The sequence below is a fragment of the Choristoneura fumiferana genome, chromosome 24 (assembly GCF_025370935.1).
Source record: "Choristoneura fumiferana chromosome 24, NRCan_CFum_1, whole genome shotgun sequence".
NCBI lineage: Eukaryota > Metazoa > Arthropoda > Insecta > Lepidoptera > Tortricidae > Choristoneura > Choristoneura fumiferana.
The window spans coordinates 11,098,733-11,120,768 of NC_133495.1; the positions used below are offsets into that span (position 1 = coordinate 11,098,733).

The 22,036-nt window shown below is 37.6% G+C and overlaps 2 protein-coding genes across 10 annotated transcripts in view; both read left to right on the forward strand.

The window, feature by feature from the left end:
* LOC141441617 (inactive dipeptidyl peptidase 10) overlaps positions 1-22,036 on the forward strand; it is a 734,138-nt gene that overhangs the window by 626,819 nt on the left and 85,283 nt on the right. The gene's annotated exons all lie outside the window — the stretch shown is intronic.
* LOC141441530 (carbonyl reductase [NADPH] 3-like) lies at positions 12,092-14,251 on the forward strand. The gene has a single exon (XM_074106294.1). The coding sequence runs from the start codon at positions 12,137-12,139 to the stop codon at positions 13,001-13,003; it is 867 nt and encodes a 288-aa protein (XP_073962395.1). The 5' UTR covers positions 12,092-12,136; the 3' UTR covers positions 13,004-14,251.

A 22,036-nucleotide genomic window follows, 5' to 3' on the forward strand; every position in this document is an offset into this window, starting at 1 on the left:
CCTCTTAAATAATAATATTATTTAGACCGAGTATATGATACTCGTCAATGGAACCGAGTTATTCGGCCGAGTACGGCATATCAAAAAACTGTTGAATACACCGAGTACCGAGTAATAAACGAGTACTCGGCCCATCTCTACTTCTAACAGTTCTTATGTCTAATGTCTATGTGACATAGATAGTAGGTATAGAAACATAGATAAGTATAAATAGTTCAGATTATGGTCAGTGAAGTAAAAGTATTTAAACGGATTGCGGCGTCTTGTTGAGACAGACGGGCGGTCATAACGTGCGTTTTATAAAAGCTAACTACCTCTGTGTTTGTGTTCATCATCCCAGCCACTGCTGCTGCTGGCCACAGGCTCAGAATGAGAGGGCTGAGGGGTGTTTTTGTCGAAAGTTTTTTAAATGAGGGTTTTCACAGAGGTGAAATATCGCTAGATGGCGTTAGTGTCGTGAGGGTCATTTGACGTTTGCTCTTGATTGGTTAACTAACTAAATGAGCCAATGAGGGCTATCGCGTATGAATTCGCCACTAGAGGCGCTAGTGTAGCGTGAGGTCTCCGAAATGTCAAATCTCATAGTTTTTGGGTGAGCTACGCGGGTTTATTTAAAATTAGAATAATTTTGTGAATATTTTGCAATATCTGAAATTAATTATAGCAAATATGCGTTCCGGGGCAATGAATGTCAGTGTTTTGAGACAGTCTTGTCTTTCGGAAACCATTGTCCTCCCTTTTTTCCGAACAAAACGGGGACTATGCAACACTGTGGCATGCTCGATATTTTTATGGTACGGTTTTAAGGTGTATTAAATATGATTTTAATCTAAACTTTGTTTTCACGCCCGTAATAACAGACTTTGAAAGCCATACTTAAAAACCTCACGCTACAGTGCGCCATCTAGTGAGACAAAAAACGATAGCCCTCATTGCAAGCAAACGTCAAACGGACTTCACGACACTAACGCCATCTAGCGATATTTCACCTCTGTGAAAACCCTCATTAGCAGCTTTAGTCATAGGTAACAGATTTATATTAGGTAATATTTTTACTCTTTTTTAGGGTTCCGGTGTCAAAATGGCAAAAACGGAACCCTTATAGTTTCGCCATGTCTGTCTGTCTGTCCGCGGCTTTGCTCAGGGACTATCAATGCTAGAAAGCTGTTATTTTGCACGATTAAGTATATGTAAACTATGCCGACAAAATAATACAATAAAAATTTTTTTAGGGTACCTCCCATAGACATACAGTGGAGGTCATTTTTTTTTCTCATCCAACCCTATAGTGTGGGGTATCGTTGGATAGGTCTTTTAAAACCACGCGTTTGCTACGACGATTTTTGGATTCAGTGATTTGTTTGTGAAATATTCAACTTAAAAGTGCAAATTTTCAATAAAATCGAGCGCATTTCAAATAATAAACAACAGATATTCAATGGCGTTTAAAAAGCCGCCCGCCTACACTGAAATACATTAGACTAACTAGATTGTCGGCGCTCCAATAGCACTGTAACCTCAGCCCTGAGTTATAACCTAGCCTAGGGTCGATTAGGGTCAGCCTACGTCATCATCCCAGCATACGTCTCGCTGCTGGGCACAGGCCTCCACTTAGAAAGAGAGGGCTTGGGCTGTAGTTTGCGGGCCCAGTGCGGATTGGAACTTCAATTTAATTTGCATCTTCGCAGATTCGTGCAGAGGGAGGGATCCTTTTTTAACTCCCGACGCAAAAAGAGGAGTGTAATAAGTTTATAGTCAAAATACCTCACACAGGACTTATCACGCTAACACACACGAGTAACAAGTGCGGGTAGTTCGTGATACGAGTGCTGGTACTATTTGTGATCAAGTGCGGGTAGTTCGAAGGGCTCGCGCTGCTAGGCAGACTTGACACCCCACACTTCAGTCTACTCGTGACCGTGACCACGTGTCCCGTGTCCCGAGGGAACAGCGCGCGATACCGAATACCACGCGGGCGGAGCCGCGGGCAAAAGCTAGTTATGTAATAAGTTTGACCGCTATGTGTGTCTGTCTCTGGTACCGTAGCTCTTAAACGGGTGAACCAAGCCAAGCCAAGGCGAAAGACTAATTTGTACATGTCCCCAGAAATGCCAACCTTACCCGTCTTCAAATTTAAATGAATCGCCCCAGCTGCCGGCGCTAATTCCAAGTTCTGTATGAAAATGTTATTTATTGCCACTTAGGAGTTTATACGGGTCTTATCCGGGACTTATCTGAAGTTAAGAGGTTAATTTGTTTCTTATAAACGTAACCTGTCGGGGTGCTTGAAGGAGTTTAGAAGAAAGTGATATGAAAGTTGTTCCATGGATTTTGTCTGGTGAAATATTTAGACCTCTGATTCTGGGAGGTTGTGTCCAGCAGTATATAGGCTGGAATGATGATTATGATTGGTTTTTTGGAGTCTTTTTGTATTTTTTATTTCAACTCCAAATTTGTTACTTTTACGGGTATCCCGTGAAAACCATATCGAAAATACAGACTGAGACATGGATGCACAGAAAAACCAGAAAAAGAGACCAGCGCAGCTGGCAATCGAACCCAGGTCCTCAGCAATCCGTGCTGCGTGCTATAACCCCTACACCACCGCTGGACAAGAGTCTAGACAGAAATTTCTCCTATGCACACGTATCTCAGGTTGCTTTTTTACGTTATATTTAGCAGTATTTTTTAATGCACAATAGGCATTATTTTGACCACGGGATCCTTTCGACTGCCATAACTTTATAAGTCGTAATGTAATGTTTGTCATAATTATTGTTAGTCATAAAAAAAAAACCCGCTGAAACCGTACATTTATCATAATTTTTTAAATGGTAATCCTGTAGAACTCTATAGGTTAGGTTAGGTTTATTTTATAACAATTCTGAAAAATGGTTTCAGAGAAAATAAGAGTTATGTCAAACATTACATTGACTAACAATTTTCTACCAGTCGATATAGATTCTATGACCACGATTAGAAAAGAAAGGAAGAAAGATTTATTTGGGTTCCGATTACGCTGATAGTAAAGATGTATCATCACTATTTTATAATCCCTCAGACTTTTTCTATGACAAATACTTTTATGCATTTTGAATGGCTATAGATACTTTTCGGCATTTTAACACACAAAAACACAAGATAACACTTTAAAATACCACGCGCAAACAACGTTAAACTTTGACAGCAATATACAGATGACATTTGAATTTAGTGTTGCCAGTGCAAGAAATCAGTTCTATTGGTTATCCGTAATATGTCGAGGTTTTTTATAATTCTGGTCAGCCTTTACACTTCCAGTGGTCACGTTAGTTTGTTTGGTGTATGTACCTATATATGTACGTTGGACGACAATGAATACTTGCGACGTACTTATCACCGACCAGTGAAAATAGGTTGCATTCAAAATGCTTCTAAAACATTTAATTGGCGTTTGCTACATTCGTAACGTTAAGGCTGCGTTTCCAACAGAAATGATGTGGAAGTGTTGGAGGAATTTGTGTTTTAGTGAAACAATAGAAACGCTTCATTTACTTATCCTCGCACAGCACCGCTCTGGTGGATACGCTGAGCGGAGCGAGGCGAGGTAAATAAAGCGGGTCTTTATCGACTGGTCAAAATTGTTAGTCATAATGTAATGTTTGACATAACTCTTTTTTTCTCTGAAACCATTTATTTTACAGAATTGTTATGAAACAAACCTAAGCTTTAGTTCTACAGGTGACCATTTAAAAATTTATGAAAAATGTACGGTTTTAGCGGGATTTTTTTTATGACATTACATTATGACTTATAAAATTATGGCAGTCGAAAGTATCCCAAATGAAGCGTACCTATTGGTTCATGAAATACATATTCCTCGTAACACATCCTCTCACATCTCTGGTAGGATAGGAACGGAGACTAAATGGGCACAGTTATAAAAGGGAATTTAAAAAAAAAATAACTTGCTCTAAAATATGGTGTAATCGATTTCTACTCTCAATTCTGACAATACTTTCAGAATTTCAGTAAAGCTTCCAAAAAGTAGGTGCAGCTAAAGTAAAGTCGCAGCAAACCATAAAGCGCTCGTAAATAGTAAACATTACTCTATGGCACGGTAATAGGAGAAAGGTTGATGGGTTCCGTCACCGTGAGAGAACCCATTACGCCCCCTTTATTCGGGTGCAGTCGGTTAACGGCCTATCAAGTTTCAATTACTCCGGCGTACGTTGAGGGTTAATGGAATCTTTTTGCCCAAAGACAGTATTTTAGGCTATTTTCCTGGATAAAAGTAATTATTGTATTTAGTCCGTCAGTTACATTAATAGAAAATATTTGACATGTATTTTTTGAAAAAAAAAAATACAATATGGTATAGTAATTATAATTTCGCCATGTCTGTCTGTCTGGCTGTCTGTCTGTCTGTGCGTCCGCGGCTTTGCCCAGGGACTATCAATCCTAGAAAGCTGTAATTTTGCACGGATATATATATAAACTATGCCGACAAAATGGTACCTACAATTAAAAATTCAAAAAAAAATTTTTTTAGGGTACCTTTCATAGACGTAAAGTGGGGGTGATTTTTTTTATTCTCATCCAACCCTATAGTGTGGGGTATCGTTGGATTGGTCTTTTACTTTATTATTAAATTGTATGGCAATACCACCTTAAGCAGTTCAATTGTATGCAGTTTGTAGTCACCACCAAAAGTATACTTTGCAAATATGAATAATGCATATTACTATTAAAAACCGGCCAAGAGCGTAATATGGTTCCGCAGCCATTAAGAAAAAATTAAGTAATATTTTTCTAAGGATTTCTTATTTTGTACGGAATATTCCAAGTTTAGATATATTTTATACCTTAGGTTGCTATTTACACTTAAACTACTAATAATTCTCAAGAAAACTTAGCCGTTATAATTTTCCTTGTAAGTTTGATATACATACTACCATCCTGAATTTTTTCAAATTTTTCCACTCACCGGTTTAGATTTCAGAGAAGGGGGGGGGGGCGCTCGATTTAAATGAAAATTTGCACTTTAAAGTTCAATATTTTGCAAAAAAAACACTGAATCGAAAAATTGTTTTAGCAAACCCCTAATGATTTTAAAAGACCTATCCAACAATACCTCACACTATAAGGTTGTATGAGAAAAAAAAATCACCTCCACTTTACTTCTATGGGAGGTACTCTAAAAAAAATTTTTTTTATTATTATTGTACCATTTTGTCGGCATAGTTTTCATATATATTCGTGCAAAATTACAGCTTTCTAGGATTGATAGTCCCTGAGAAAAGCCGCGGACGGACAGACAGACAGACAGACAGACATGGCGAAACTATAAGGGTTTCGTTTTGGCAATTTTGGCTACGGAACCCTAAAAAGCTTATTTAATTACTGACGTGCAAAAGCAACTTCGCTTTTTTATAAAATAATATTATTGAACACCAATTCATATTTTTATATACGGGTAAGGCCGCCAATTTTAACCAATGTGAAATAGAAATAACATAAAAAAAATACGTGACGTTACCATAAAACGTAACGCAAATTTTTATAAAGCCTAGATCAAACTGGTAAAAATTCCCATTAGATAACGTATGTATGAAAAAAAAAATACATGTCATATAATAAAGTGAAGTTTTATTTTTACTAGAACTTTCTGACGATACTGATCTTAAATCTGTCCTATATGAGATCTATAGAGCTAAACATGAGAATGTGGAAGTAGAAGTACCCTCTAGTTGACGAACATCTTTCCAAAAGTGTATCTTGACATGCCTCTCTAACACTGACAATAAGGTGCACATTTATAAGCATAACGAATTTGGATGTGGTTTTTTTTTATTCGACTGGATGGCAAACGATCAAATGAGTAAGAGATCACCACCGCCCATAAAAATCTGCAACACCAGGGGTATTGCAGACGCGTTGCCAACCTAGAGGCCTATGATGGGATACCTCACGTGCCAGTAATTTCACCGGCTGTCTTACTCACCACGCCGAAACACAACAGTGCAAGCACTGCTGCTTCACGGCAGGATTAGCGAGGAAGATGGTGGTAGCAATCCGGGCGGACCTTGCACAAGGTCCTACCACCTAGTTGTGAGCATGCTTGTGACTTCGACTGTACAAGCTATTAAATACCTCAAAGAAATGGCCAAAACCCTAAATCACAGGTTTTACCAATTTAGGAAGTAGTATCATAGTTAAGTGGACAATGTAAAAAGATGTTTTTGGAAATAAATTATTATGATTATTAAGTTTAGGTAACAAATGAACTAAGTAGGTAAGTGAATCTCTCCGTTTGTCTCTCACTTTAAATACGCTATGCATGTAGCAGGACGTGAACACAGAACTCGCCACAATTCTCTTGTGCCGATCCCTGCACCTACAGATTAAAATTTATTTAACTTCAAAATATCCATCTAACTAACATGCTGTGCGTGCAGTCATTGGAAACCTAATAATAAACTGGTGTAAGTTAGAATTTTTCTGTGTGAACTTCCCTTTACCACATTTTTTCGTTACGTTATGTACAAAATACGTAGCATTTTGTAAAAATGTAACGTAATCGTAACGAAAGTGTAACGTATTTTATACAAAAAATCGTTTATCATGGTGAATAACGACATTTTGAACATAATAACACATGCCACTTACATGGAAAAGATTACCCTATCGTATGAAAAAACAACCAGTTAAAAATAATGACTACTTACCCTTAAAATCGAACAAGCACTTTCGACGTTTTTTCGAAAAAAAACCTCCGCGTCACTTTTGATGGCTGTTTGTCAACAAACTGATGACATTTATTTATCTCATCGATGTTGCCCTATTAGAGTATTAGTTGCCAGTGTACAAAAACAAATTTCTACCGAAATTGGCGTTAAAGGTAGCTTAATAAAGCGTCACCTAAGTATTCGTAACGAAAACGTGGTTTTTTGGCACGTGAAAAGAAATAAATATAAAATATGAAAATTATTTGATTATCATGATTCCGCAATCGGTAGGACTATCGTTATATCATAAAATTTTGTTAAAACAAAATCATGATCATGAGAAGTTAAATAGCATGAAAATAATAAGGTATTAAGTACTCGTGGTCAAAAAAAATAGTCAATTTTCGTTACGTTTTGGACGGTAATATATTTTTATTATTTTTTTAAAAGGGTTTAAATCAATTATCTCATTTGCGACCTTGAGAATTTATATCGTGTCATATAATAAAAAAAAATTAAACCTCTAGGTGTTATCATTTTTTTTTTTACCAGCGTTCCAAATTTGAAACGTCCAAATTGGTCAAAATTCGCGGCCTTACCCATACACGCAACAATGCAGCCTTAAGGTGCACCAAACCGCTACTTAAAAAACGGTGACGGCACGGAATCGCGGTGACGCATCGTATGCGCACCGTTTTTTGCATGCTTTTCACACCACTGCTTAAAATACGCACACGGTGCGGAATCGCAGTGACGGGCCGTAAATGACAAGACTTTTGTTCGGTAAATCTTTACTGCACGTCACTGCGATTCCGTGTTTTAAGCAGCGCTGTGGAGAACATGCGATAAAAACGGTGCGCATTCGGTGCGTCACTGCGATTCCGTGCCGTCACCGTTTTTTTAAGCAGCGGTTTGGTCGCACCTTTACCCGGCGCTAGAGTTAAATTTTACGTTGTGGTACGGGTGCAGGCTGAAAATCAGCGCTGCAAGTTTTTTCTTTTTCGCTCGCAGCTTATGCTTACGTGTATTTTTTTACTTGTGTAAAATCCCGTCCTATTTTCTGTGGCAATAAGTTTTATTATTATTGTTATTATTTTGCGCAGTGCAGGAGCCTTGCACTTAACTTCTTTTTACAGGATTAATAAAGGATTTCCTTCAATAAGTAACGTAATATCACGCAGAAAATTACTTAGCTCTAGGGATTGTAACATCAACAACGTTCGGCGAGTACGTTGGCCCGCCGCCAGGTGGCGCCAGTCATTAACTTCCCTGGCAAATATACCTACCCGGGCAAATATACCCGGGTAAACAATGGGGGAACAATAGTTTTGCCCGGGCACAAGAATTTGTGTAATAAAATGATGTTGCCGATGTCGCTTAGCCTTGTAAGATGGGGATTTCTCTTTCAACATCAGCCCATAGAGGTCCCACCGCAGTGCTGGGATGCCTTCTTTTGGACTGTAGTTCCCAAGCAGGCTAAGTACGGATGAGGATCACACACAATATTGATTTACAAGGGTGTCAATTTTGTTTATTTTTCTTTCTTTTAATTCTTGAAGCGATGTGCTCTTTGGTCCCTTCTGTTTGTGACACTGTATCAAGCTCATCCTGTTTGTGTCCTGCAATCTCAAAATGGCCTTCTCCCATCAAATGTCTCTTTCCTATAATGTCTGCTATTTTGTTTCCTATGATGGCTCTTTCCTAAAATGTTCATGTCACCAAAGCTCATGTCATCAATTTAAACTAATTTAAATATTAAATTTAACAAACTCTGTAACTAAAACTTGACCAGTCTGAAACCATTCAAAATCGTGACCAGCTCAAAAATTCACAATAATGATAACACTTGCATGTAGCTACATAAATATTTAAAGAAAAAAAAAACAATCTGGCCTAAATCTAATTACCAGATAGTTTCCATTAATCAAACTGAACCGTCTGCCAAATTTAACGAAAATAAAAAGAAACACGATATAATTAACAGTAACAATCACACCTGTTGGAATTAACATTTAAAAAAATTGAATAATTGGGTTAAATTGGAAATACGAGTAGTAAACTAGTAATAAATTATAGTTATAATTTATTATGTAAACTAAAACTAAATTTAATATGAGCATTAATACAGAAGCTATGTACTTTCATCTTTTTACACAGGTGTAAGGTGTAAGGTAGGTGTCATATTAAAAAGTGGGCATCTGGTTTTGTCACAGTGTATGTATTTATTTCAACATATATTATTATTCTTACAATTATTATAAACTGCGTTGTAGGTAATATACCTACTGCGTTGTTCTTCGAAGATTACAAAAAAGATACACGAATTCGATACATTTCAGGTCAAGTAACCATTAAGCTTTTGGATTTCGAAGGCAAGTTCACGTCTGCCGCCCCCAAAGTTAGCTCACACGCACTCATGTCATGCTCTGAAAGCAGAGCGGTACCGAGGGCATGGTTAACATTCGATATTCAGATGCGTACCCGTATTCGATATCAACTTCACCTCCACGCGTTCCTGAGAAAAAGGGTCTTGACAGACGGACGGACGGACAACAAAGTGATCCTATAAGGGTTCCGTTTTTTCCTTTCGAGGTACGGAACCCTAAAAAGGAATTTGTGAATGCAGCCAACTTCGTAACGAGTTCTCGTCGATCGCCTTTTGGTTCGTTTCACGCTCCGAGTTTTAAAAAATTTAATGGAAAATCATTGGGATTTCCTACAAAAACTGTGTTTTCGAGACTTGATTGACGTTTATAATGATAGCTAGAAGGTCACATCAAATTGTGTTTAAGAACTCGTGTCTTAACTTACATTTTTACATTTATTACTGTAATTCGACATTTTCATTAATCGATCTTATACTTCGACGTTTTAAAACATTGTAATTTTTACATACGAGTACAGTCAAGTAACTAGAAATTTTAATACCTAGGTATTTTTCTATGCTTAATCAACCGCCAAAAATCATATTTTTTCAACCTTTATTAAATCGCTTGTAGCTTAAAAATTGATTTTGTAATGATTTCAGAGAAAAAAAGAGTTATTAGAGTTATTAAAGAGTTAACAAAAACATTGCATAATTTCTAATAGACTCAGAAGTCTTGCGCAATATTTTTCCAAGACGGTGATCAGATGCACAATCTTTAATTATCCCTAAATGGTCAAAACAATTGTACTTTGTTATATTGCACTATGTAATTCATCGTAAAAGGCTAGGTTATTATGAGAATAAAAAACTAACGGCTACAAATTCCAACCTATCCAAATATGGGTAGATCAAGGTCGTACCAGTCTTTAGTAGTTTTATCGAACCAAAAATACTAGCACTTATTTGTTTATTTTTATTTATTTTATTTCATAACATTTACACGGCATTACAGATATACATCCAATTCACCGTAAAACTAAAAAACTAACAAATTAAATTTTTCACAGATTGGTCCACATCTAGAGCCAAATAAACTATGATTGGTTTTTTGGAGTCTTTTTGTATTTTTTAGTTCCTGCGGGCAATGTGTCCAAAGTATGTCAATATGCACTGGAAACAGATAGTGGTACTATTCATAGATACCTACAAATATGTAAGATACCCTTGGTGCGCGAGTCCTATTCGCAGTTGGCTGGTTTTTCAAGCTTCTAATCTGCACGTTACAGTAAGGCCATATATAAGGAGCTCATATTTGGTGGAAGTATTTAAGCGGGTACAAGGTATCCCCCTGTTATGATTCACTTTCCTCAACTGCATTTAGGGAGTAGTATTCTGACCAACCATCACAGCCCATTCTCATTTAAGACGTAGAAGAGATGAGATATGAGTGAGAGAGAAACTAAGTGCCTTTGTACAGGGAGTGAGTCGCTTATTCTAGCCGTGTTGATAGCATATCTCAATTTATCTCTGTTAGCAATATTGTTTATATCAACTTATTAACTGACGTTAGCAATATTATTTATCTCAATGACTATACAATTTCCTATTCCAGATTACAGTACTGTAACTGAGATATTTTTAATTACCCATGGTTTTGCAATAACTACTACACTAGGCTATGGCTTTGCATGGATGTGATTTATTTATTTAACTTTCTAATTTACCCTCCAAAAGGACGTCCACCAATGAGATGGACGGATGACCTGGTTAAAGTCGCGGGGTTCACGGTGGATGCAAGCCGCTTCCAACCGAGGCAACTGGAGGTTTATGGAGAGGGAGGCCAGTGGACGTTCTATGGCTGATATGATGATGATGATGATGATGATGACGACGACCCTCCAAAAGCGCCCGCTTCCAAATTCATTTATTTACGCTAGTCGCCCGTTTTTAGGTCACCTTCTTACATGTATGTGCATATTGAACTCAATCGGATCAGTAGTTTCAGAACAAATCGGCTGCCAGAGAAAGACAGATCTTATAAGGGTTTAATTCTTTCTGTTAATGTACATAGCTCTAAAATATTTCGTCATCGTCACAAGCATCGAAAGTATAACTTAAGTTTACTTTGAAATTACGAAAAGGACAATCAGACACACTTTATCATTATGAATTTAAAGTGCGTTACAGTTCTAGTGCTATAAACAAAATGCCCAAGTCATTATTTATCTAACTATCGAAGGTGACTTTAATCGAATAGCTTGCTTATCGCTAGACCCCGCTATCGGAGGTGCAGTTTGGTTAATCAAGTCTTAGGGATGGGTAAAAAATATTTTAAAATACTAACAAAATGTCGTTAATTTTTCTTTACCATAATGAGATAATGACAGTCTATGGGGCTGTTTCACCATCCATTGATTAGTGTTAAGTGACGGTTAAATGTGATGCCGTCTCCGTCTATTCGAACAAATCAAATAGAGACGGCATCACACCTAACCGCCAGTTAACACTAATCAGTGGATGGTGAAACAGCCCCTAAGACTTTAATTAATAAACGTGTTTATTTTGTAAAACAGGACTAATAAAAAAAACTGTAATAAAACTCAATATATCTTAGCTCTATGCATTTTCAGAAATATGTCTCGTAATATTGTTACTATTTTTTTTATAAAAAAATATTTTTAATGTCTCGTAATATATTACGAGACATATTTCTAAAAATAAAAAGAGCTAAGATATATTGGGTTGAATTGAAGTTATTTTTTTCAATTAAAATTTTAATACATATTCATTTTATAATTATTCCTGTTTTATTCCTGCCATTATGGTAAAGAAAAATTATCGACATTTAGTTAGTATTTTAAAGTATTTCTTACCCATCCCTAAGACTTGACAGCTGCTACCATATTGCACCTCCGATAGCGGGGTCTACTTACCGTTAACCCACTGATATAGTACTTAGGAATATCAAGTACCCTATGCAAGTATAAATAATCGTAGTATAACAAACAACACACATTACGCTTCGATAAATGGTGCAGTGAATATCGAAAGAAAGAACAAAATGACAGACAAAGTAATACTAGTAACAGGATCCAACCAAGGAATTGGATTCGCCATCGTAGAAGAACTGCTCAAAAGAGGAGTCAAAACTGTTTATCTAGCAGCAAGAAACGAGCAGCGAGGTAAAGATGCAGTTGCAAAACTCAAAGCTAAAGGACTCAATCCCCATTATCATCAACTAGAGATCACTAATGAAGAAAGTGTAAAGGCATGTTCGGAATTCTTCAAAGCTAAACATGGAGGTTTGGATATTCTTATTAACAATGCAGCCATAATCACTGACGATTGGAATAATACTACTTATGAAGATGCCAAAAAGGTCCTCAACACTAACTACTATGCCGTTCTAACCATGCAGAAATATTTCTTCCCTATCCTGAAGCCTAACGGTAGAGTGATCAACATATCCAGCGACTGTGGACACATTTCCAACCTGAAAAACAAAGAATGGATCGCCAGGCTCACCAAGAAGGACATAAAGAGGTCAGATGTTGATGCATTTGTAGAGTGGTTCCTAGATTCCGTTAAAAATGGTACGTTGAAAAGCGAAGACTTCTTCCAAGTCGAGTTACTTGCCTACAGGATTTCTAAGATAGCGCTAAGCGCGTTGACCATAGTCCAACAGAATGAGGTTGATAGAAACATAGCCGTAAACTCCATACACCCTGGTTTTGTACAAACAGGGATGACTAGTGGTAAGGGGATATTCACCATGGAGGAGTCCAGTAAAGCACCAGTTTATTTAGCTCTGGATGTGGACCAGTCTGTGAAAGGTCAGTATTTCTGGTACGACAAGGAGGCTAAAGACTGGTTCAACCCTGATCTACCCCTACATTGTGATTTCGAAGTAACTAAGCAATATATGTAAGATAGTTGAGGTAATTTATAGATAAGGTTAGTTATATATTTAGTTTTGCAATTTGACTGTATTTTTTCGTGTTCGTTATGAGTAAATAACTCAAAACCCAATTGATTATGACTATGAGCGAATTTAGAAAAATATTTTGGGTTGGTATTGTGAGAGAAGGTATTATGGTTGGAAGAAAAAAGACCATCCCTAAGGAAGTTCTTTGATGTATTTTTAATTACTTATAATACATTTATGTTTATGTAAGCACGATTTTTTTTTACGTTAGTACCATCAGCAAAATAAGTGGTCTATCAATTTTTAAACAAGTTCCTATCAAATGAATATGTCGCTAAAGTCGAACTTTCAAGTTGACAGACACGTCTATTGGCATTATTGTTTTATGACATGCAAACGATTATCAACTTTAGGGTGGTAGACCACATATTTAGCTGATGGTACAACACATTGACCCAAATTCAAACCCAGCTATTTTATTTCCTATAAGATTTAATTGTTTGAATTAAAACCAGATCTTGCTATTCCGCAACTTCTAATACCAACTGCATAGTTAAATAGCTTGAATACTCAACACATTCATTTTGTATTTGTGCAAAAAACAGATATGTATAGCACACACGCTTTATTCAATATTATTTCAATTTCAACACACAATGTTTCTTCTCAATATTTCAAAATAGTCGGAAATTTGTTTATACCACTCACGTCAGATGTGTATAATATACCAGTATGTAGTAGGTTAGGATGAATGAGCTAAGCTCTCTGACTAAAGGCAATCAAGCTGCTATTTTTATAGTTAAAACTGAGTATTTCATAGCGGCTTTCACATAGACTGAGAATGATCGGGTTATTTCTAGTTCATTTAAACGTAGTCAAGGCAGAATGCATCCGATATGCGTACGTGATCTGCATGCCATGAGGAAAACCTAGTTGACATAGATACCTACTTTATTATAGCGAATCGTGTTGAATCAATATATCTGCGAGCCGACGCATTTCAGTAATGTATGCATCGATTATCTAAAACAATAATGATATAATTTATGGAGGAGGTAAGTGCCTACTTTTGGACCAGCTGAATGTGACCCACGATGGAAACTTTCACAAAAAGTCATAGTTGTTCACGGAATATTTAGTTTATTTAAAATCGGATAGATGTCACTGGGATCGAATTAGATGGCGCTATCGTTTGGTTGCCTCAGATCCTATAAAAGGAAGAAGTTGTTTTTTGTTCAATATTCTTTGCTACGAATGCAAACTGTATGGAGTTTCATTTCATGAACCCTATAGTGGACCTTCTCTTTTTGGATTGTACGGGCATTGTACAATAGTAACATCATTCTTCCGTGGGCAGGATTTTTTATTTTAATATAGTCGACGTGAGTCGAAGTGAATTACCAATTTTATGACTTTGGCCAAGTGCGAGTCGCACTGGCGCACCAAAGGTTCCGTACAAATTTGTAGGTATCGAATATCCAATTTTAGCTCGTGTCCTGAGCCAAATGTACGGAGTGTTGAGTTATTTTAAAAAGTTACTGACATACACATCAACCCCCTTATTCATAAAACTTAACAAGCCTATGTTAACTAACAAATGCTTTGTCCCTTTCTAACAAATACAAATGTCGAAGTGACAGATAAGGACAAACGAATTTTAGCGGCATTTTAACTAAAATAGGTTTGATTGTCGTTTATGAATAAGGGGGTTAAACTATAATTTCACTTTTTTTATTGGTTGTGCTATAAGAGCTGCTTTCATACCAAATTTGAAGCATTTCTTAATTTTCAGTTTTTATTAGCTTTACATTTTTTATAATGATTGTAATAAGAGAGCAACTGACATTTCCCTATTAAAAAAAAAAATAATAATAAAGGGAGCGAGTCACTTAAATGCTAGCCGTGTTGATAGCACGTCTCAATAGGTTCTTACCTCGTTGTACCATATTTTATATCAACTCATTAACCGACGTTAGCAAGATTAATAATACAATGACTTTAACATGTCCTACTCCTAAATCATCATCATCCCAGCCTATATACGTCCCACTGCTGGGCACAGGCCTCCTCTCAGAACAAGAGGGCTTGGGCCATAGTTCCCACGCGGGCCCAGTGCGGATCGGGAACTTCACACGCACCATTGAATTGCTTCGCAGGTTTGTGCAGGTTTCCTCACCATAGGCTGGGATGGGATGGAACCAAAATACGCCAGGCTTCTCGGCTACGCAATGTAAAGCGAAAAAGCGTGAGCGCTCGTCGCCTGGCCTTGAAGTGACTACACGCCATTCTAATAGCTTCTATCTACAACGAAACCCATACTCTAAGGGCCTTATTACAATCAAAAGCGAGGCGAGTTCGCAGCAAGTTTGCGAGCGCGCAACGATATCGCCGCGATGGCGCAGCGAGTTAACTGCGTATACATACTCTAGCACCGAAAACGCCCTATTATTATTGTACGAGAGTTTAAAATATGACGTTTTTGGCGCGATACCATAGTAAAATAGGTGAAGTAAGTTCACTACAAACAAAAGTACATCGCGCGGCTTAAATGTGTGCGCGCCGGTTGGCGCCGGTACGCAGCCACCCGCCGCACGCACACGCTGATAATTTAAGGAGGATTAAGTTTTAGTTAGTCAAGGCTGCACTGTCGTCGGTGCAGTACGTTTTGATTTTAGCTCACTCGTCTTACGCTTGATCACCTTTTACGTTCGCGTACTCGTACTTAGGTATTTTTTGTATTAGGTATAGTTGTAAATTAGTAGTTTGTTTGTTTGTACACAATCGCCCTCGCCACTCCAGCGAATTTATAAATACTATTTTTAACTTTAGTGTAATAATAATAATAAAGCGGCATAGAATCTTGTTTGTCTAGACATAGATATAAGAAGATTTTAAGTTAACTTTCGTACTCAAATTATTTGCCGGTAGGTAATTAATCTAAAATAGACATCGACAACCCTAAGCGTCCGCGCCGGAGTAGGCAGTTAAGTCTCCTTAATGGTCGGAGTTTACATACTTCTCCTATTTTACTATGGCGATACACAGCTCGTGGCGAAATCGTTACGCGCTCACAGCGAACTCGCTGTGCGCTCGCCTCGCTTTCAGCTCGCCCGCAAATCGCAGGTGTGATAACGCCTTAAACGAAACAACCCTCAAAGCTCTTTGGCGGGCCTTTTCATTGAAAAACCGGCCCAAAGGGATCAGACTGAAGCCAAGCAATAGTTTTCACAAGGGCCCGCAACCGGTTATTTCTCGGGTTCATTGAACCGGAAAATTGGAAAGCAAAGGGCCAAGACGAGTGGCTGTTAATGGTTGGTGTCTTTTGCAGGGAAAATCCGGATGTAGGAAAGCAGTTGGAATGTAAAACCACTGGCCTAATAACAGTCTTCGAAGACTATGTCGGTTAATTCAGTACCTACCTATACATGGGAGCAGCGAGCAGTTGTGCAACTCCTTTTCATAAATTGTATATTGACCATTAGCGATATTAAATTTTTATTTCTTTAATAGATAGAGGACTTGACAAACGCACGCAGCAATGTTATTTACGAAAAAAACCGTCCAAGAGCGTGTCGGACACGCCCAAAATAGGGTTCCGTAGCCTCTAAGGATTTCGTATTTTATACGGAATCTTCCAAGTTTAGGTATATTTTATACCTTAGGCTGCTATTTACTCATAAACTACTAATAATTCTCAAGCAAACTTAGCCGTTATAGTTTTCCTTGAAAGTTTGATATACTTACTACCATCCTGATTTTTTTCAATTTTTTCCACTCACGGCTTAGATTTTAGAGGGGGGGGACGCTCGATTTTAATGAAAATTTGCTCTTTAAAGTTGAATATTTCGCAAACAAATCACTGAATCGAAAAGACCTATCCAACGATACCCCACACTATAGGGTTGGATGAGAAAAAAAATCACCCCCACTTTACGTCTATGGGAGGTACCCTAAAAAAATTTTTTTGAACTTTTAGTTATACTTTTTGTTGGCATAGTTTACTTATATATTATTGCAAAATTACAGCTTTCTAGCATTGATAGTCCCTGAGCAAAGCCGCGGACGGACAGACAGACAGACAGACAGACAGACATGGCGAAACTATAAGGGTTCCGTTTTTGCCATTTTGGCTCCGGAACCCTAAAAACGAATTAATGTTTATTACCGGTTTTTAAAGAAAATAACTGTCTATAAAGAATAATTATTGGAGTAGACACATTAACTTATATAAGAAGTGTTCTATATCACACAAATTATTAATTTTCATTCAATTTTTATGGAATAATCGAGAAAAACTAACAAAAATGCAACGTTGTCAGCTCAGCAGGTATAAACGCTCTTAACACCAGGTAGCATCGTAAAAGGTTGTGCTGCTCTGATGATGAAATCCCGTTATGTTCGAAACGCGTCAGCGACGTGTAGTGCTGGTGATAGTCGGGTTTGTGTGATCTGTATGTGTGTTCTTACAGCGTGAAGGTGGAGGAGCTGCATGAGCACACATTTGTTACATAGACGTAGCCATCGTAAGGCGGCGGTGAGCAAAGAAAATGTATACCTACTAGTTCATAATCTACTAAGTTATTTAAATAGCCAGCCATTTGGGTATTAGTATAGAGTGCTATAGTAGTATGATGGAGGACCTAAAAAAAAATTATTCTTAATAACTAATTATCTTAATTAATACCAATAAACGAAAGACAGTTCCTCGGGGAAGCGTCTGTCTCAAGCCCGCTCTTGTGTTTCACTCCTTTACAGCGACTCTGCCAATGCAACACTTATGTTGTGATTGGTTTTTGGAGTCTTTTTGTATTTTTTATTTCAACTCCAAATTTGTTACTTCCAAAAACCAATCTTAATTTGAATAGGTATTTCCAAATAGTAGCCATTCTACGCTTTCAAATAATATCATGTGAAAAATACCTCAAAAATACCTCTCCCGCCGTAGCATTCCATCCCGGCGGGATTATTCCAATAATTTAACAAAGACTTCTCTGAGCATATACTGTTATAAACAACAATGCTACATTTCTCGACGCTGTTATAGCTTGTAGATACAAAAACTTTTCTACAATATCTATCTTTATACATAAAGTCACCATTATCAGCCGTAAGTCGTCCACATCTGGAGTGAAGGCTCCCCCCCCCGTCGCCCAAACTATTTTCCAAATAAAATGAGGGCATTTGAGATTTTGGTATTTTACTGATTCTGATTGTGTATATTCGTCGGAACTTGAAAAAAAAAATTTTCGGATCTCTATATTGTGGGGGGCCCTCTTTTGTGGAGGCCCCGGGCTGTTGCCCCATTTTGCCCTCCCTTAAATCCGGCCCTGCAGCCGTGGTTGCTATAGGACCATCAATTAGTGTGTAAATGTTCAAATTAATAATAAATGTCTATCGCATAGCCTACAAAAAGTAGCAAAGTTTGCGGCTGGTGTACACGGTGATTTTTAATCGGTGATCAGGAGTTGAAAAATATTAATCCCATGACAAAATGGAATTTAATAGATGAGGTCTCAAGCAATTAAATCTCTGTTTATTAAAAAAAAGACGTTTTGTTTCATGTAACTGCGACTTAAATGTGGTCGCCACGGAATACTAACCTAGAAAAAAATGAGTTTCTAATCACCGATTAAAAATTATTGTGTATGAAAATTACAAAGACGGTTAATTTTAAAGCTCAACTATAAAATTACCCGTTAGCCATTGTTGGTTACTCGTCATTTCATAATCATCGACGATTTCATTTGTAGGGCAGTTGTTTCAAGATCTCCTTGTAATATGGCGAGCAAAATGTCTGGCAGTCTGTCACACGGTATTCCTTTGTAGAAGAATATCTTCAGGCACAAGGTTTAAGACAAACAAATTGTTGGGAAAAAATGAAATTTATTACGCAAGCCCCTTTGCGGCATCCTCTATTTGTAAGGCCGCGAGCCGTTTCAAAGGCTGTTTTATTGGGTTACCAAAATAGGCGATAACAAGGAACCTTTGCAAGGAACAGAAGAGAAATATGGATCTCTAGATTCAAAAGAGTCAGATCCTTCGAATTGACACTATGAACTACGACAGCGCCACTATTATTGTATTTGAATTCAATTTATAAAAAAGTGTAAACAAAGACGCCATTAACCCGACCACAGACATTGACGTGAAAACCTAGCACCTAATGCAAAATAATCAGTGCGCTGACTTTAAACGGTCGCGTTCACAATAGACACGGTCCGGTCGTGCGCGCAGCTTGCAATGACGGCCTCACGGTCCCACCGGAAGACTAGCGCTAGCTCCTGAGCCGGCATTATGCTGAGGTGGGTCCGTTTCGTGAATGGTAACTGCTTTCCTTGTCTGTGTTATTTATTTATGTAATCGTTCAAGTTTGTTACTTTTCCGAATAAATGTATTTTCTTTCTTCTTTCTCTTCTTAATTAATCTGTTCAATAAATCGATAACGTAATTCTAACCCGACACCACACGGGGATATTTTTACGGCATTGTCCACTAATTTAGTTGTTTTTGCTTCTACCATACTTTTAGAAATCTGTAGATTTTGCAGTCACTTATGTATTTCTGTTAGTGTTTTTAAAATTTATAACAACACATTTTGTTATGACCATATGGTAAAAGTCCGTGTGCTCGACACGCTAATGCCCAATAGACGACACCCTGCTGTCATCTCTATTGCTAATGACATAAGATTAAAGATGCCAACTATTGGGACAGTGACGAGCACTAGTACGTTTACCTTATTTATTTTGAGAACGATAAATTTTTGATTTGACTGAAGCAGAGGACGTGGGATCAAAATCAGACACACTTCTGTGTTTTTCGATTTATTTTCCGAAGTTCAATTTAAATTTGAGAACATCAATAAGGGCAGCAGCAGCAGCAGAAATGGCAGAAACTGCCAAAGCAGGAAAATACAGTGGTCTCGGTGCCGAATATGATTTGTACCTTTCGGCGTCGAGACCCTTGGTCCGTGGGGCCCTGGCGCTCTGAGTCCTTTCAAAGATCTATCAAAGAGCCTCAGAGATACCACAGGAGACCGAAGAGCTGGCAGTTTCCTCGCTCAACGCATCAGTCTTGCGATCCAGCGGGGAAATGCTGCCAGCATCTTTGGTACCATGCCGCAGGGTCCATTTTTAGATTTATTATAGTTTTAGCTTATTTAATTTTATTGTACCTAATATACTTTTTTATGTTTATGTAATATATAATTTCGCAAATTATCTAATAAATGAATGGTGTACAAAAAAAATTGAGAGGTATTTATTTCTACGGAAAACAAAATTCAGCGTCCGTTCTTGACTGATGTACTTTTCAAAACTTATTAATGTCTCTAAACTCTTCCAAACAAGATATTTCACTGCTGAAGGCATTAAATCTGAATTTAGAGTTCATTGGACTTAACCTTAACCAAGTTAGCGGTATCCCCAGAGTACAGCAGACAGCGGATTCACTTTGCACCTAATTTGTATGAGACTAATTGAAATTCAACTCTTGAGTTAAGGTAACGGCTGCGCTGGGCCTCTTTAAGCTGTTTGCAAAGTTTAACAAGGGCTAAGTTCAGGGTAAAAGTAATTTCAAATTAAGTAATTACTTAATAACATACAACACAACTGGTTTAAAGCCGTTCAGTTAGCACGCAGCGCGCATCAAAACTGTAAACCGACTGTACACTAACTGCAAGAAAATTGCATCTAAAGTTCAATTTTGCAGCCAGCTTGCAGTTAAAATAGTTACTCTTTGATTGCATTCCAAAATCCGAATATTAATTCCGAAAAACTCAGAAGTGCGAGCCAGGGATTTGAACCCACGATCCTTTGTGAGAGCCCACATGTCAAACCACTAAGCTACAGCGTCTTTTTTTATTTTTAATCGATCTGGTAGTTAAAATAAAAATTCCAGGATTTTACAAAATTCCCTGGGAATTTCCCAAAATTTATATCGTGGTCTTCATTAAGGTTGTGTTAAGAATGTCAAAATTTCAAGACTAACCCAGCGGTTTTTATTTAGAGATATTGTCCCTTTACCGTGGAAATATCGGGAAAAAAGTATTCTATGTTTTAATCCAGGTTTATAAACTATCTTTTTTGCAAATATCATCCAATTTCGTCCAACCGTTTTAGCCTGAAGAAGTAACAAACATACTCACTCACTTTCGCATTTATAATATTAGGATTTCAGTATAATACCATCTTTTATTGACTCTTCTGTTTCCAAAGTTTACGACCGTCCTTACGTTACATTTCGTAATTCTCGATTTACTGACTTCCCCTCGTTTTGTGGGGTTAAAGCAGCTCATGGAGGTTTCGAATCAGTTCTTGTTGCGTTTGTGTTCGTATCTATGCAGTCAGTTGTAAAGGCCGACAGAGAAAGGGATTGGAAAGGGCGTTATAAAAACCTGACGCGAGGGCAACACTTCTACGTTTTATATTGCAACATTCTTTATACTACTTACATAGATGAGAGTGTGTGTACTGGTAACACTACTATACGATACCTACCAGTCATATTGACACGGTGTCGGTGATGTTATTTAAAGAATTTTTTATAATCCCTTGGAGTATTTTCTATGAAAAATACTTTTATACATTGTGAATTATTTTCCTTTCAAGGCTATGGATAATTATGATTGGTTTTTTGGATTATTTTTGTATTTTTTATTTCAACTCCAAATTTGCTACCTTTACGGGTATCCCGTGTAACCATATCGAAAATACAAACTGAGACATGGATGCACAGAAAAACCAGAAAAAGAGACCAGCGCTGGGAATCAAACCCAGGTCCTCAGCAATCCGTGCTGCGTGCTATAACCCCTACACCACCGCTGGACAGGATCTAGACATGAATATTTCCTATGCATACGTATCTCAGGTTCATATTAAATATAATGACCCGGATAACTCACGTCTTTAAATCGAGTTTAGCGCGACATCTTCATCCCAGCCTATATACGTCCCACTGCTGGGCACAGGCCTCCTCTCAGACAAGAGGGCTTGGGCCGTAGTTTCCCACGCGGGCCCACGTGACGGATTGGGACTT